The 18,051-nt window shown below is 42.3% G+C and overlaps 2 protein-coding genes across 2 annotated transcripts; both read right to left on the reverse strand.

The window, feature by feature from the left end:
- Positions 1-4,204: 4,204 nt before the first annotated feature.
- On the reverse strand, positions 4,205-5,182 carry LOC144542559 (trace amine-associated receptor 1-like). Its single transcript, XM_078289593.1, has one exon. The coding sequence runs from the start codon at positions 5,180-5,182 to the stop codon at positions 4,205-4,207; it is 978 nt and encodes a 325-aa protein (XP_078145719.1).
- An 11,496-nt stretch (positions 5,183-16,678) lies between these two features.
- On the reverse strand, positions 16,679-17,656 carry LOC144542558 (trace amine-associated receptor 1-like). The gene has a single exon (XM_078289591.1). It carries the CDS (start codon positions 17,654-17,656, stop codon positions 16,679-16,681), a length of 978 nt encoding a protein of 325 aa, XP_078145717.1.
- Positions 17,657-18,051: the final 395 nt, after the last annotated feature.

Consider the following 18,051-nt stretch of genomic DNA (forward strand, 5'->3'; position numbering starts at 1 on the left):
TGCTAAAGATGACCACGTCATCTAGATAGGCTGCCGCAAACTCTGGGACCTCCTTTAGCACATGATCCATCAGCCTCTGAAATGTGGCTGGTGCCCCATGCAGGCCAAAAGGCATCACTGTGAACTGGAACATGCCGAATGGTGTCTTGAAGGCAGTGAGCTCTTTGGATTCTGGAGCGAAGGGCACCAGCCAGTACCCCTTGCTCAAATCCAGTGTGGTGATGTACCTGGCTCCTCCCACTCTCTCCAACAGCTCATCCACTCGTGGCATGTTGTATGGGTCAAACTTGGAAACTGCATTCACTAGTCGCAGGTCAATGCAAAACCTAATAGTGCCGTCTTTTTTGGGGATCAGCACAATAGGACTGCACCATTCGCTACAAGAAGGTTCAACCACACCCAGGGCCAACATTATCTCCAGTTCCTGCTTTAGAGCTGACAGCAGCCTCTCTGGGATCCGGTAGGACTTCTGACAAGCTGGGGTGTTGTCCTTCAGGTAAATTCTGTGATGAATCAGGTTGGTGTACCCCGGCTTTTCCTGGAACAGCTCCGGTTCCAGCAGTTCAATCAGATCCTGTTTCTGGGCATCAGACAAATGATTCAACTCCACCAGATATTGTTCTGATGGTGCAGGGAAAACATTTCTGAGGTCTCCTCATGCCCACTTACTGCTCTCTCTCACTTTCCTTCACTGGTTCTGGCCTAGCATGAAACTCTTTCAGCAAATTAACATGAAAGGTTTGATACTTCTTACCCCTGTCCGGCATGTAGAGTCAGTTTCCCCACCTTTCTTGTGATCTTGTAGGGCCTGTGCCACTTCGCCAATAACTTGCTCTCACTGGTGGGAAGGAGAAGAAGTACCTGCTGACCTGGTTGCAATTCTCTGGATCTAGCCTTCTTGTCATACCAGGTCTTTTGTGTCTCTTGCGCCGCCTGTAGATTTTCCTGTGCCAGCGCCGTCATCTTCTCCAATCGCGCTCTCATTTTCACCACATAAGACACCACATTGTCTCCACCAGACTTTGGTCTCTCCCAGTGCTCCTTCAAAAGGCCCAAAGGACCCTTTACATCCCGCCCATACAGCAGCTCAAACGGGGAGAATCCTGTTGATGCCTGGGGTACCTCCTCATATGCGAACAGGAGGTATGGCAGCCACTGATCCCAGTCTGAACCTGTTTGAGACACAAACCTACGAAGCATATTCTTTAAGGTTTGATTAAATCGTTCAACCAAACCGTCTGTCTGTGGGTGATATGGAGTGGTTTTGATGCCCTAAATGCCCAACAGCTGATACACATGCTTGAGGAGTTTTGACAAGAAGTTTGAGCCTTGATCTGTGAGAACTTCACTGGGTAATCCTACTCTTGAGCACAGTTGGAGTAGAGCATTAGCTACATCTCTAGCCTTGACACTTCTCAGAGGAAAAGCTTCTGGGTACCTTGCTGCATAGTACACTACAACCAGAATGAAACGGTTGCCTGATGCGCTCCTCTCCAGTGGTCCTATCACATCCATCCCTATCCTGTCAAAAGGAGTTTCGATGATTGGAAGGGGTTGTAAACTTGCCCTGGCCACTCCCTTGCCTGAAACAACTTGACACTCATTACATGTCTTACAGAAGGTTTTTACATCTGTATATATACCCGGCCAAACAAAGTGTCTACTGATCCTTGCCAGCGTTTTGTTGAACCCCAAATGACCAGCCCATGGAATTGAATGGCCCAAAGTCATAACAGTGTGCCTCAGAGACTGTGGCATTACCAAAGCATCTACTTGGCCCTTCCTCTGATATAGACTGCCTCCCTTCAAGATGTACAGTGTATCATCTCTTATGCTTGGCTGTCCTTGTTTCACCCCATCCTTTCCTGACACTTTCCCAAACCATGCCAACCATGTAGGGTCCTCTCTTGTAACTGTGCAATGTCTGATGGGATGTGCATCTCTACAGGGAGGGTGGGGTTGGGTAAGCTTTCACTGGATGGTTTAGTACCACCCAGAAACTTGTCACTTAGCTTCTGGCTCTTTGATTTCACCCTTTTTTCTGGTGTCGGTTCCAGTTCAGTGTCATCAGGCTCATCAAGGCAACTCTTTGAAATCCTCAACTATACTCTGTGCCCTTGTAACGACCATATTACACTCTTTAGGCTTGTGTAATAGGTCCAACATAATTGGGATGTCCCAGCCCAACACAACCGGGTAAGGTAGCTTTGGTGCTAGTGCTACTGGGAGGAAAAAGGTTTGGCCACCTGCTGTCACGTAAATCTCTGCAGTGGGGTAAGGTTTCTCATCACCATGTATAGAAGTTACTCCCACCCCTTCCTGACAGCTCCACCCTTTCCTAGATACCAGGCTTGCTAGCACTACTGTCTGTGAGCTCCCTGTGTCTATTAGGGCTGTCTGTTTCTTGCCATTAACCAGCACTGGTGTAAAATGACGAGTATCCCCCACGAAACACTCTGATGGGACTGGTCTAGGTACAGAGCAAAGGAGGACCTGCTTGCTTTTTCGGGCAGGACAAAAGGGTTTTGTGTGCCCCAACTCCCCACAGTAAAAAACATCTTACATCTTTTTTGTTAGTGCCAATAGATGGTATGATACCTGAACTGTGGCCACTAGGGGAATTGAAATGGATGGCAGAAGTGCTACGATTGGCACTACCCTGACTCCCCTCTGCACCCGCTGACTTACTGCTGACCTGGTGTCTATTGTCTTTTCTGAAGGTGGTACTTCTGCTTCCCTGTCTGGCAGACGTAAACACTTCAGCCAGGCGAGCCGCCTCCTCTGCCTCGGCCAACCTTACAACAACAACCTAAGGAAATGATCGTGGACTGTCGATCGATAGAGCTGAAGTGGAGAGAGTCTCCTGCTTCAAGTTCCTCGGTGTGTTCATCAATGATGACCTCTCCTGGTCCAGGCAATCGGACGCGGTATTAAAAACTGCCCAAAAGCGCCTATACTTCCTGAGGAGACTCAAGAAGTTTGGAATGCCTGTCAAAACTCTCACCAATTTCTACAGGTGCACCATTGAGAGCATTCTCACTGGCTGCATTACTACCTGGTACGGCAGCTGCTCCGCTGCTGATTGTAAGGCCCTCCAGAGGGTGGTGAAGACAGCGGAGCGCATCATTGGCTGCCACCTCCACACTGTGCAAAGCATATATCACACACGATGCCTCAGGAAAGCACAGAAAATCATAAAAGACTTCAGCCACCCAAGCTGTGAACTGTTCTCGCTGCTGCCGTCTGGTAGACGTTACCGAAGCATCCGGGCACGGACTACCAGACTCACAAACATTTTTTACCCCCAGGCCATCAGGCTTCTCAACCAGCAGTGATCACATTGATCACATGATCACCTCAATGGGTAGGAAAAAGCAGGTGTGAAAGGCCCAGGTCAGGGATTTCCTCGTACTCCTCCTCCCCCATACTCACCCACAGAATAACACTTTATATTTATAATATTTAATACTCCTGATCCAGTCATTTGCTGTAGTCAAATATGACCATCTACAGTGTATTTCACTGTGTAACATACACACATCTCTACTACTACTGCTACTGCTACTGCTACTACCACTAGTGGTACTTCAGTTTCTAATACTGATAGTCCAAATACTACTACTACTGCTGCTAATTGTATTACTTCTCCTCCTGATATTACAACTGCTGCTTTTACAACAACCCATAATACTACAACCTTTAAAAACATTATTAGGCCTACCTATCCTTTCATGTATTGATAACGACAGGACTTTTTGCTTTCAGATAAATTGCAAAAGATCCAAATAATCAAAATGTAAAGACATTTAAACTCTTTGTAATGAATTCAACTGTCTTCAAGCACACAAATGTTCTTCAGAAAATGTAACCTTTTCTAGTTTATGCTTAATGTACTGGAATATTTTATTCCATGTATTTTGTTTCATGTTTTATCTCTTATTTATCCAAGCTGTCTTTTCTCCTGTGAGCCACTTTGTAAGAACATGGTAACTCTGTTTTGATAAGTGCTATATAAGGTAAGTTATTGTTATCATTATTATTATTATTATTGAGGAATACGTGTCTTGTTAATGGAGACATCAGCAGTGACTGTTGAGAAAGAAAAGTGTAATAAGCTTTATTTTTTCTGCCATACTTTTTTCTGCCATACATTCATAAGCTTATTTCTCTGAGAGGCACCTGCCATGTTATCATTTTTTAAGATTTATTCTGTGAACAGTTTTATGTCTGAAATGTCAGATTTAAAAATTTTACCTGAAATGATCACTTGAAATGCCTTTCTGAACCAGCTGTAAAAGAATGCGTACACCAAAGGATTCACAGTAGAATTCAAATAGCCGACCCACAACAGTGTTCCAAACAATGCCGATGGAGTCGAGTAACTGATGAAGGGATCAATGATGTTACACACAAAAAAAGGAGTCCAAAAAGAAAGAAATGCCCCCATGATGATAGCGAGTGTTTTGGTGGCTTTAGTTTGGGACGGATCAGATGTTCTCGTGTTGTGGATGCTGCGCACTTGTCTCTGTGCCACCAGGAAAATCTTCAGGTAAATGCCGAGCATAACAACTCCGGGAATGTAAAAGGAGAGAAGCGATGAGACTGTACTCGACACTCCACTCTGAAACAAAACACATCCTCCTTCACATGCAACATGAGTATAGTAGAACTCCTCAATTCCCAAAATATTGAGCTCGAGGAAGATCATTCCAAAGCCCACTACAGCCGAAACACTCCAACTGACCAGAATCATGATCAACACAGCATTAACAGTTATTTTACTTCTGTACAGCAGAGGCTGGCAAACAGCATAATATCGGTCAATCGATATGAAAGACAGATTTAGAATTGAGGCTGTGCACAACAAGACATCAGCACTATTGCAGACTTTACAGAATAGATCTCCAAAATACCAGCAGGTCTCCACACATCGGATCATACTGGGGACCATGACCAGCAGCCCCACCAGCAGGTCGGAGACGGCCAGGGAGAGGATGAGGTAGTTGGTGGGAGTGTGGAGCTGCTTGAACTGAGCGACCGACACGACGACCAGAACGTTCCCACACACCGTCAAGACGACCATGACGCCCAGCAGCAGGTAGAGAGAGACGCGGACAGACAGAGGATAGATGGTCCTCAGACAGGAAGTGTTCCTGGACTCAAAACAGAGCGCTGGCTCCATCTGTCTGGATAAACTTTATTTATAAAGCACTTTTCAAAACCAAAGTTACAAAGTGCTTCACAACAAGGAACAAGTGCAAGGAACTGACAATAAATAAAATAAAGGACAATAAATAAATGACAGTAAGTAACACAAAATCTGATAGGAAATTAAAAAATGCAATAATGAACGAGGCAAACTTGGCTAAAATCAGAACAGGATTAAAAGTCAGCTTTCTGATAAAAGTCTGTTTTTAGGAGTGATTTAAAAGATGATACTGACTTAGTCAGCCACACAGCTTCACCCCTGTTCCACAAGGCAATGAACCATACTCAGAGTAAGTAACTTATAGTTGAAGAGTTCTTCATTTAATAAAATATGTCATAATAAAACTTCACACTTGAGAACAGCTTCAACTGTATGAAATTCAATATATTGGCATGCCCAATCATCTGAGTGTCTTCCTAGTTGTGAAAAAGGTTCATAAAAGTCACATTTTCACCTGTAACTTATGTATCTTATGTTTGGTTCACCAGGGAAACAAACATGTTATCTAACAAACTTTTTTTCCTATTTGAACAGAGATGTTATGAAATCATACTGTTTACAATATGTGGAAAAAAGCAGATACAACACACATTGGGTTAGTGACATGAAGCTCATATAGAAAAATTCCATAATCTGAAAATGCAAGGTGATTTGATTCTGCTATTCCAGTCAGAAATGAATTCATGCCAAGAAGTCACAGAAATATCAGCAGCTAACTGATTCCCTGTTTAGCAAAGGCTATCTGATGTTTCTGCTTGCTTTTTACTTCTTCAGGACACAAAGAACAAACCCCTCCTGTTGTTGAAAACTAGTTTAAATACTTATATTTGCAGAAATATGTGGAGATTATGATACATTCTTGAATAAGCTTTTAAATAGATTTCCCTGCAATGTTTCAGCTAATCTACCATGACAAAATAGCACACTGCTTGTGGAATTATTATTTTCAGTGATGTTTCATAGTAAATTCACACAATGATTTAAATGTATTCAAATCACCAGCCATGATTAAACCAAAATTCATCCTGTTCACATGGGATGGGCTTGATTTTTTTTCACATACACATCTACTGCTCCACTCCTCTTATGTAGTTCTATAACAGGAGTGGAGAACTGCCATATGATTTGTGATGTCATTTTACACCACTGCCACTGAGGATGTTGTAATATTTAGCTAATCATTCCCTCAATAATTAATCAGAGAATAAATCATTTTATGGAGACATCAACCAACAGTCAATAGTTAAAGGATAAATCCGGTCATTTTCAACATGGGCCTTATTTTCCTGTTTTTTTGCCGTCATGACGACTGATTGTGTTCAAGATGTCATCACTCACTTCACTGTGGAGCTTGACGTGGTTTCAGTTAAACAGGAGCACTGCTGTCCAATACACACATACAGGGCCAACGTCATGTCCAACAGCTGAACCCAAAAAGTGATTAAAAACCATCTTTTCAACACAATAACACCCACACTGCAGTTGAACATGTCTTTAAATAGCACACCAATAGATTGGATCATTTTTAAAACTGACTGCTGACATCGGTGGATTCTCTGCTGTGTTCACCGCTTGTGTTGACTCACTTCCTAAATTTGTGATGCCAGGTGGGAAATAATGGAGGTGCAAAAAATTCCCCACATATTCTGCTTCATTACCACTAGGAGGTTGATGTAAGTGTTTTTTCCCAGTCAGCAAGTCATATTTACAGAAAATCCAATATGCATTGAACGCAGCATCAGAGTTCTTGAGGTCTAGCTCATGCTAGTTAAAATAACATAACTAATACTGCAATATAGAGTTTCAGGCGATTGTTAATCGGTAATTGGATGCAGGAAGGTTCCACTGCAGTGAGTGTTAATGTGTTTTAATCACTTTCTGGGTTCAGCTATAGGAGATTACCTGTTGGCCCTGTGTGTGTGTGTGTGTGTGTGTGTGTGTATTGAACTGAAGCTACATCAAGCTCTACAGTGAAATAAGTCATGACATTTTCACACATTTTCAACACAATCAAACATCATGATGGCAAAATCTAAGGCACAGGTTGCAAATATTAATAAATAATTATCCTTTAAAAAGTACTACATTCTAAAGTAATCCTAGCATAGCAATAATGCAGCAATAATAAAAAGTGTTTATACAATACTCAACGTGTGAACACGAGCTAGCTTCCCAGAAACACATCATACCTGAATGCAGAAACATTTAGTTAAAGTGTCTCTTACCTCACACACTCACAGCTGGACAGAATGAGCGTCCTGTGTGTTTCCTGGCACACCGTCACAGCTGTAACTGTCGGTCTCTGTCTGGCCTTTAAAGCCCGAGGCTCTGTGGACTGCAGTGTCTCCTGTGGACTGCAGTGTCTCCTGTGGACTGCAGTGTCTCCTGTGGACTGCAGTGTCTCCTGTGGACTGCAGTGTCTCCTGGCCGCCAGCCGCCTCAGGGAGTGAAGCTGGACACTCGTCCCAGTGGATGATGGACCGCACTCACTGCTGTTTATATTCAACTCTTCTTACATCTCTTTTCATGTTGTAAGGATAACTTGACTACTGACTAAAATGTTTGTCATCCAATCAGGCCAGGATAGATTATATATAATAATAATAATAATACATTTTTTTAATATAGCACTTTTCAAAACAGAAGTTACAAAGTGCTTTACACAATAAAAAGAATAATAAAACAACACAACACAATAAAACAGTAGTAAAACAATGACAATTCAATGCAAAGAAAAACAAGGGTAAAATGACAAATGCTAACTTAAGAATACATAGAGCAAAAAGTTTACAGAAAAGCCAATGAAAAGAGGGTCTTTAAAAGTGTTTTTAAAGTCAATACACCCTTAGCTAATCTGAGCTCTTCGGGAAGCGCATTCCATAGTTTTGGGGCCCTGACAGCAAATCCTCGATCCCCTCTTGAAATGAATTTGGATCTAAGAACAACTAGGAGAGACTTTCCTGCAGACCTCAGGTTACAGGCTCATAAGAAATTAAAAGATCTAAAATGTAGCCTGTGGCCTGTCCAAGACATGCTTTAAAAGTGATAAGTAAAATTTTAAAATCAATTCTAAAGTTTATAGGCAGCCAGTGCAAGGATGCTAGGACAGGGGTGATATGCTCCCGTTTCTTTAGACCCATTAGCATTCTGGCAGCAGCGTTTTGGACTAGCTGAAGGCGTGAGATTTGCTTCTGGGTGAGGCAGGAATAGAGGGAGTTACCGAGACTCTGCGTCCTCCACTGCCTCTGCTGCCCTCCACTTCCTTCCTGTCCTGACCTCGATGCTGGCCTGGGAGACTTTTGGGTCACGAGATTCCCAGCACTGCAGAACCTCCCTTGTACGGGTCACCTTGAACTCCTCGCTCAGGCTGCTGATGGGGAGCTTCAGCATGTTGTTATGACCGTACAGGGCGATGCTGCTTAGGCTTCGAGGCAGTCCAAGCCACTTGCGAAGGAACCTACTGACCCTCTTCTCAAAACCCTCGATTGTAGAGATCGGGACCTTGCTAGACCAGAAGAGGCGAGAAGATCCGTGGGAGGATAGCGTGTTGGTACATCCAGGCCTTATGGTCGGACATACAGTAATCTATTACAAACAAACACCACATGATAGAACAAGGTCCAAAGTGTGTCCCTTTTCATGGGTAGGCCCTTTAACAGACTGGGAGAGGCTAAAACAATCTGGAAAAAATCTGGCATATGATGAGTAGATCCCGATCATAGAATCAGATTTTGGCAGCATTGTTATCTGGTGTTTCATGTCTGATCTGGAGGTGGTAAGGCTTGTATTGTGACCAGAATTAGTCTGGACACAATCCAGGATAAAAACACATTTGAACAATAAAGAGGAATGGGGAGAAAGTTTGGGTAAAGGTAATGTGGTTACAGAATTAAATTAATACCGCCAACACATCATTTTAGGGTTAGGGTTAGGGTTAGGGTTAGACATGTTTTTGATGAGGGTTCATATTATATTAGAAACAATTCTAATGGAGCAGCAGCAGCCAAGCATTAGAGAGGCAAGCTGGTGACCGGAGGGTTTTAATTTTATGGCTGTTTCATAGCCATAGATATGAATTAAATGGACAAACCTTAACTGATTACTGGGGATTTGACCATCTGTATTACAGAACTGGTATATTCTTTGCCTTGGGCTGCACTTCAGCAAGCCCTTGCAACTTTTGTGGCAAAATTGAGATCAACCAAGATAAAAACTAGAAAATGTGCTCTGTAGAGCGCAGACCTCCTCCGTGTCTGACAACACCCCGCAAGGCAGTTATGCACCTTTTGGTGATATGCCATGCCCACCACCACACCCACTTTTGGCCAATCAACATGAAAAGTTAATCAGTTCTTCCTTGGCCCATAACCAACCTTCATACCAAGGTTTGTCTAAATCCATGCCCAACTTTTTGAGATATCCTGCTAACAGATGGACAGACGTCCGTCTGTCCATCTCCATCACACACACAGATGCGCGTGAAAACATTAGAGAAGGCTCATAACTTTAACCTTTGATTGGCAGGTTACAGCAGCAGGACTCACAACAGGGTTTAAAGAAACATCATTGTTAATCAAGTATTCTCTGAAACAGAACAAAACCGCTGCTCCCTTTGGTTTTGTTAATTTGGAGGCAATAAGTCAAAGTGCAGGCTCAGCATTACATCTCTTTGAATCCATGGCTGACACATTCCTTTGGTATTTTAACAGCTTTGCAGAGAGCTGTTATCATTCCATGTTAGGTCTTCCGCATTTTCATCATTATTTGTGTATGTTGTAGGGTTTGACTAAGTTTCACTGGGTGCCAGTCAGAATAGTTTGACAAAAGATTGACTGTTTAGTCAGAGTCAGGAGTCAAACCCCACAAAGGATCCATGTACATCATGAACATTATCCTGAACCAGAATTATAACCAAGATAACCGGTAATGACTTCCGGTGATGCAAGCAACCAAGTAGCCACGCTTCGCTGGAGCTCCGGCGCACCCTACTATTTTATAACTGTATGTCATTATTTTTAACAACCTAGCTAAGGTATTACGGAGTACTACCTCCGGGGAATGTCTTTGGAGCACTTTTGGGGCAGTTCTACTGGTAAAATGCCTCTGAAACAAACCAAGAATAACACCACCGCTGAAAAGTCTCACTCCTGCCAAGATGGCGGCAGCTCATGCGACATACCTGAACTAGACCCAGCAATCGCCAATGCTATGGAGGTAATGACGGCTAATATCATTAGCGCAATTGATGATAAGTTGGAACGCATGTTGCATAGTATCAACACTAATATATCTCAGCATCTGAAGGAAATCAATGACCGGGTCAGAGAGGCCGAGGAAAGGATATTGGCGGTGGAGAACACCACATTTGAGGCAGAAAAACACATTGCTGTCTTAGCTAAGTCAGTTGACGGGCTGACAGAGCGCTTGCAGGATTATGAAAATCAGGGTCGCCGAAAAAAATCTGAGGATCCTGGGAATATGTGAAAAAGCAGAGGGCAGTGACGTGGTGAAGTTTATGGAGAAGTGGATCCCCCAGATTCTGGATATGGAAACAAAGGCTGACCGAATCAAGCTGGAGCGAGCTCACCGTAGACCTGGTCCTGTCACATCGCGGCTACCCCGGGCCATGATCGCCAGATTCCACAACTTCTCTGACCGTCAGAAAGTCATGGATGCTGCCCGTCGCAAAAAAGAGGTTCTCTTCGAGGGATCCAAAATATTTTTCTTTCAGGACTTTGCAGCAGAGACACTCAAACGGAGACGGGAATTTGCGGATGTCAAGAGGAAACTGCAAAACATCCCCGGAGCCCACTATGCTATGCTATACCCGGCTACACTCAGGATCACGGTGAACGACACCTCCAAAACTTTCTGCACTCCAGACGAAGTATCCGCATACATTGACTCTCTGGAACGGCCGTAGAAGTCCCCTAATGTGGTGAGTGTCATTATTGCCGGAGAACTGAACTGTATCGTATGTCTGACGCTAACATTACTGCTTTGACTGTTCTCCCGATCGTTTTGTGAGAGAAAGGACATAATGTAATGAAAAAAATACTAACACTTTTGAAAAAGGAAGGGGTTAAAATTGCACTTTTACAAGAAACTCACCTTAAAGATATAGAACATATTAAACTCAAACGTGACTGGGTGGGACAGGTCTTCTTCTCATCCTTTACCTCCAATAGTAGAGGTGTGTGTATCTTAATCCACAAATCACTGCCATTCAAGGTGGAAAAATGTATTCGAGATGAGGGAGGACGATATGTTATAGTAAGAGGTCTGTTATTTGGTAAGCATATTTCTATAATGAATATATATTACCCCCCTAATCATCCAACAGAGTTAATTACTAAGGCTTTCGCAGAGTTTGCTGAGATAGAATGTGAACAGTCAATAATAGGAGGGGACTTCAATTGTCTATTGGACCCCCAAATGGATAAATCTCCAACAGAGAGAGGACCTCCTAGTAAAAGGGCCAGGGCAGTAATAGAGCTATGTGAGGAGATGGGATACCTTGATATATGGAGGATCACACATCCAGGAGAGAAGGACTTTTCCTTCTTCTCAAGTGTACATAAGAGTAGCTCAAGAATAGAGTATTTCTTTGTTCCCAAGTCTAAATTAAATCTGATAACCTCCTGTTCTGTTGGCAATATCACAATTTCAGACCATAGCCCCATATTCCTTCAGCTCCTCCACGAGGGGAGCACTCGTCCTACCAAGACGTGGAGATTCAACTCTTCCTTGCTCAGTGACCCTAACTTTATCTCCTATTTTACCTCTGAATTCAAGGTATTTTACACAATTAACAATACACCTGACATCTCTCCTTCAACTCTTTGGGAAACAAGCAAGGCATATTCCAGAGGCTTAATAATATCGTATGTGAAAAGTAAACGTTGAAAAGCGCTTGAGTGTCAGAGGGAGTTGGAGATTCAATTATCAGAAGCGGAAAAGACTTATGTTAAAAACCCTTCTGAGACTAATTTGAAAACATTGTTGGCTATCAAGGCTTCACTGAACTCCTTACTCACTCATAAAGCTGAACAGTGCATCAGATTTGCTAAACAGAAGTTATATGAATTCGGCAACAAACCAAGCAAATACCTAGCTAGATTAGTAACTAAGAAATCTGATTCCCAATGTATCTCAGCCATTAAGGATGCTGACGGTAAAAGGAAAACGGATGCAGAGAACATTAACAAGGTGTTATATAAAAGTGAACAACCCATGTCTAGTCAGAGGTTCTCTGAGCTTTTTTTTCTAATCTGAGTCGACCTAAATTCACAGATCTACAGAGGGAAACACTTAATGAACCAATAACAGAGCAGGAAGTCAAGGGAGCTCTGAATTCACTGCAATCAGGCAAAGCCCCAGGCCCAGATGGGCTGGGCTGTGAATTCTATAAAGAATTTAAATCCTTACTAATACAACCCTTGCTTAATGTTTCATGACTCGTTGAGGAGTGGCTTCCTCCCCAGATCACTAACAGAGGCCAATATCAGCCTTATTCTTAAAAAGGGGAAGGCTGATGATGAGTGTGCGTCTTACAGGCCTATAAGCCTGTTGAATACGGATCTTAAATTGCTTTCCAAGACCCTTGCTTTGCGTTTAGAAATAGTCCTGCCTTCCATTATAAATAATGATCAGACAGGATTTATTATTGGCAGAAATTCATGCAATAATATGAGGAGGCTTCTCAATGTGATTCAGCTTTCCCAATCTGGCAAAGTAGACTGTGTAGTTATTAGCCTGGACGCGGAGAAAGCTTTCGATCGGGTTGAGTGGCCCTATCTCTTTTCTACTCTGGAGATACTGGGCTTAGGGGAGGCATTCATTAGCTGGGTGAAGTTACTATATAATAACCCGTTATCTGCTGTCCTAACAAATGGCAATAGATCATCTTATTTCCGCCTGGGCCGGGGTACAAGACAGGGTTGCCCTCTGTCCCCGCTATTATTTGCAATTGCTATCGAGCCTTTGGCGGAGGCTATTAGACACACCCCTTCTATTACAGGTATCTCATCTGGGAGTAAGATTCATAAAATTTCCTTGTATGCCGATGACGTGCTATTGTTTCTTACTAATCCAGAGGTCTCAATACCAGCAGTTCTAGATCTGATCAGTTGCTTCAGTCAATTTTCGGGCTACAAAATACATTTTTCTAAGTCAGAAGCTCTTCCTTTGGGTGGTCTTCGTGATGTTCGCCCCCCCTTATCTTGCCCATTTAGGTGGGCACCGCAGGGCTTTACATATTTGGGGATAGTGATAACCCCATCGCTTCATCAATTATATAGAGCTAATTTTACACCCTTGCTGAAGTGTATACATGAGGATCTTGAAAGATGGATTTCCTTACCGCTGTCTATGTTGGGAAGGATCTCATTACTTAAAATGAATATTCTGCATAAACTTCTATATGTATTTCAGATGCTTCCAATCTTGTTTTCAAGAAAAGTGATTAAAGAAATAAATAGTTGGTTTAGTACTTTTGTCTGGAATGGAAAAAAACCTTGTATGAGTCTGGCTAGACTTATGAAGCCACAGGAAAAGGGTGGTCTATCAGTTCCTGATGTTAGGCTTTACCAATTGGTTTCACAACTAAGCTACATTGCTGACTGGATTAAAAATGACAGTGAATCTGTATGGCTTGACCTAGAATCTTCTCAGGTTAATCAGTCCTTAAGTGGTCTCTTGTTTACTTCAGAACAAAAGAAGATTAAAACTTTTATTGGCGACAAGCCTGGCGGGATATAAGAAGGTTGGAAGGACTAGAGGGACAGCTGTCCTCCCTCTCGCCAGTATGGGGTAACATAGACTTCCCTCCTGGTACCACGGATAGGGGCTTTAAGCTGTGGGACAGTAAAGGGATTGTTACTATTGGGCATTTATATGAAAAGAAAATACTACTTCCATTTGATCAGTTATGTAAGAAATATAACATACCACGAAATGAGTTTTTTAGATATCTCCAGATACGAAGTTTTTTAAATAGCCGAAAAGACACTGACCTTTGTCATCAACCTTCTCCGTTGGAGAACATAGTTTCTGATGGAAGAAAGAAAGGTATTTTGGGGCTTGGGTATAGAGCACTTTCTAAATGTGATAAAGGAAAACCTGCGTTCACGCCCAAAGATTGAAATAATGACCTGAACATGGACATTGATGAAGCAACCTGGTTACAAATATGGGAATCGGCAAATAACATTTCAGTTTGTAATAGGACGAAGGAAACTCAATTTACTACTACTACGACTACTACACCGTCTGCAGATTACTCCCCAGCTTAGACATAAAATGGATCACAATAAATCTGAACTGTGTATGAAGTGTAATGCTGAGGCTGGGAGTTTTATCCATTGTGTTTGGACTTGTAAATATATAGATGATTATTGGAAAAACATAGCGGATAGACTATGCCTAATTCTTGATATTAAACTGAACAAGGACCCTATGTGTTTGTTGTTTGGGCTGCCAGACACACAACTTAAAAGTATACATTCCAAAAGACTTCTATGTATCCTTACTTTCTGTGCAAGAAAAAATATATTGCTGAAATGGATAGACTGCAAACCTCCAACAATAGCTTGGTGGCACAAGGTTATTTTTGATATAATACCTATGGAATATTTGACATACAGATCGAAGTGTATGATTAAGGTATTCTATAAGATTTGGTCCCCGTTCTTAGACTATATTGGAACTAGACTGGCAGCCATTGTGTTGAAGGGTCTGGTGGATCACAGTTGGGAATCCACACGATGTATTAATGCATAACTGATTTGCTGTGGGATTGCACGGATCACAATATAGAAGTGCTCAAGTGTTAGTGATGCTGTACTGTATAAGAATGCAAGACTTGGATGCTGTCTCCAATGGGGGTGATCCCCCCCCCTTTTTATTTATCTATATTATTTTAGTTTATAATATTTTGTCTGTTTTTGATGTGTGACATGGCCTCCCCCTTTTTTTTTGGGGTGGGGGGGGGTATTTCCCATCTTTGCTGAGCAAGAGTTTTAGGAATTAAAGGCCTGTCCCATATAGACGCCTGTCCCAAATATAGGCCGGTTGAGTTCAGTGTTTGAAGCAAATAAAAGCCCGGGCTATTAATTGAAGTTTTATGGTACGTCGAGCAGACGTCAGACTCAGAAAACCAGACTTTCTTAAAGGGACCGTGTCTCCTTAACCCTGAGAAGCACACAATATAACTGTATGTGTTAAACATCCCCAAACCACAGATTATGGTGAATAATGTCTATAGAGTCCGCCACAAACTGTTTATTAACAAAAAATAATTATACAACAACATATTTGCATTTATATGTATTTACATAGTACCGGACCTGTAATATGAAGCAGGTGCAAGTGGACAATAATTCATACAATGTGACCATGTTTATTTTCTTTATTGACATTTAAATGGTACATTTAAACGGGACAGCAGCTTACATTCCATACAGACCAGACCGTAAAGTGCCGGGGGATCAATTTTACAGACGCTGAGACGTTCGCTAGCTTTAGCCTATCCCGGGGTGAGTGAAAGATTATGCATGCTACGAACTTAAGCACCCTCCTGGGAGCTAGCATGGCTAACTTTTGTAGAGTGCTGGCTGTGTTAGTTAGCCAACGCTTGGCCATATTAGCTTCCAGTCATGTGCCTGCGTTCGTTGCAGCAGCAGCAGCAGCAGCAGCAGCAGCAGCAGCAGCAGCAGCTGGTGGAAGTAGTATTTTTCCCACGGCGCAGCCGAGGGCATCACACGGCAGATTCAGGTCATGCATTCAGTCAGTCAGTCAGTCAGTCAGTCAGTTAGTCAGTCAGGTAACGCTTAGTGAGATGTCGCTTCGTGAGATGGCCTCTAGAGGGCGTCTTGGACTAAGAGATGGCCTCTCGCCTAAACGCCACATTCAGTCCCATATTGATAATGCCATATTGGATCTCACACAGAGCCACACTCTTCGCCGTCAATTTACAGACATCCACATCTTCTGCTGTCCTGCAAACCTTAACGGTAGGTAACGTTATTACCTGTGGTTTTTAAGTGACGTTAGTGGAATTATTTAACTGATAACTGTGTCATAATGCTTCAGTGCAGTGAATTGAATTGAACACGCACCATGGGTCTGTACAGGATCTGTGCTTGTTCATGCTTAATGTACTGGAATGTTTTATTCCATGTATTTTGTTTCTTGTTTTATCTCTTATTTCTATCCCAGCTGTCTTTTCTCCTGTGAGGCGCTTTGTAAGAACTTTGTAACTCTGTTTTCTCTAGTGCTATATAAGGTAAGTTATTGTTATTATTATTATTATTATTGAGGAATAAGTGTCTTGTTAATGGAGACATCAGCAGTGACTGTTGAGAAAGAAAAGTGTAATAAGCTTTATTTTTTCTGCCATACTTTTTTCTGCCATACATTCATAAGCTTATTTCTCTGAGAGGCACCTGCCATGTCATCATTTTTTAAGATTTATTCTGTGAACAGTTTTATGTCTGAAATGTCAGAATTAAAGATTTTACCTGAAATGATCACTCGAAATGCCTTTCTGAACCAGCTGTAAAAGAATGCGTACACCAAAGGATTCACAGTAGAATTCAAATAGCCGACCCACAACAGTGTTCCAAACAATGCCGATGGAGTCGAGTAACTGATAAAGGGATTAATGACGTTACACACAAAAAAAGGAGTCCAAAAAGAAAGAAATGCCCCCATGATGATAGCGAGTGTTTTGGTGGCTTTAGTTTGGGACGGATCAGATGTTCTCGTGTTGTGGATGCTGCGCACTTGTCTCTGTGCCACCAGGAAAATCTTCAGGTAAATACCGAGCATAACAACTCCGGGAATGTAAAAGGAGAGAAGAGATGAGACTGTACTCGACACTCCACTCTGAAACAAAACACATCCTCCTTCACATGCAACATGAGTATAGTAGAACTCCTCAATTCCCAAAATATTGAGCTCGAGGAAGATCATTCCAAAGCCCACTACAGCCGAAACACTCCAACTGACCAGAATCATGATCAACACAGCATTAACAGTTATTTTACTTCTATACAGCAGAGGCTGGCAAACAGCATAATATCGGTCAATCGATATGAAAGACAGATTTAGAATTGAGGCTGTGCACAACAAGATATCAGCACTACTGCAGACTTTACAGAACACATCTCCAAAATACCAGCAGGTCTCCACAGATAGGGTCATACTGGGGAACATGACCAGCAGCCCCAGCAGCAGGTCGGAGACGGCCAGGGAGAGGATGAGGTAGTTGGTGGGAGTGTGGAGCTGCTTGAACTGAGCGACCGACACGACGACCAGAACGTTCCCACACACCGTCAAGACGACCATGATGCCCAGCAGCAGGTAGAGAGAGACGCGGACAGACAGAGGATAGATGGTCCTCAGACAGGAAGTGTTCCTGGACTCAAAACAGAGCGCTGGCTCCATCTGTCTGGATAAACTTTATTTATAAAGCACTTTTCAAAACCAAAGTTACAAAGTGCTTCACAACAAGGAACAAGTGCAAGGAAGAAAACATTAAAATTAAACTGAAGGTACTGATAAAATGAGCATAGCAAAGAGATAAAAACAGAAACAAATGACAATAAATAAAATAAAGGGCACATGTAACACAAAATCAGATGCAAAAAAAAATGCAGGACCAGGATTAAAGGTAAGCTTTCTGATAAAAGTCTGTTTTTAGGAGTGATTTAAAAGATGATTCACACCTGTTCCACAAGGCAATGAACCATACTCATACAGTAAGGAACTTATAGGTGAAGAGTTCTTCATCTAATAAAATATTTGTCATAATAAAACTTCACACTTGAGAATAGCTTCAA

The sequence above is a fragment of the Centroberyx gerrardi genome, chromosome 17, assembly GCF_048128805.1.
Source record: "Centroberyx gerrardi isolate f3 chromosome 17, fCenGer3.hap1.cur.20231027, whole genome shotgun sequence".
Taxonomy (NCBI): domain Eukaryota; kingdom Metazoa; phylum Chordata; class Actinopteri; order Beryciformes; family Berycidae; genus Centroberyx; species Centroberyx gerrardi.

Excerpts from the sequence above, each read along its gene's own strand:
- LOC144542559 (XM_078289593.1), bottom strand. The coding sequence starts at position 5,182 with ATGGAGCCAGCGCTCTGTTTTGAGTCCAGGAACACTTCCTGTCTGAGG.
- LOC144542558 (XM_078289591.1), bottom strand. The coding sequence starts at position 17,656 with ATGGAGCCAGCGCTCTGTTTTGAGTCCAGGAACACTTCCTGTCTGAGG.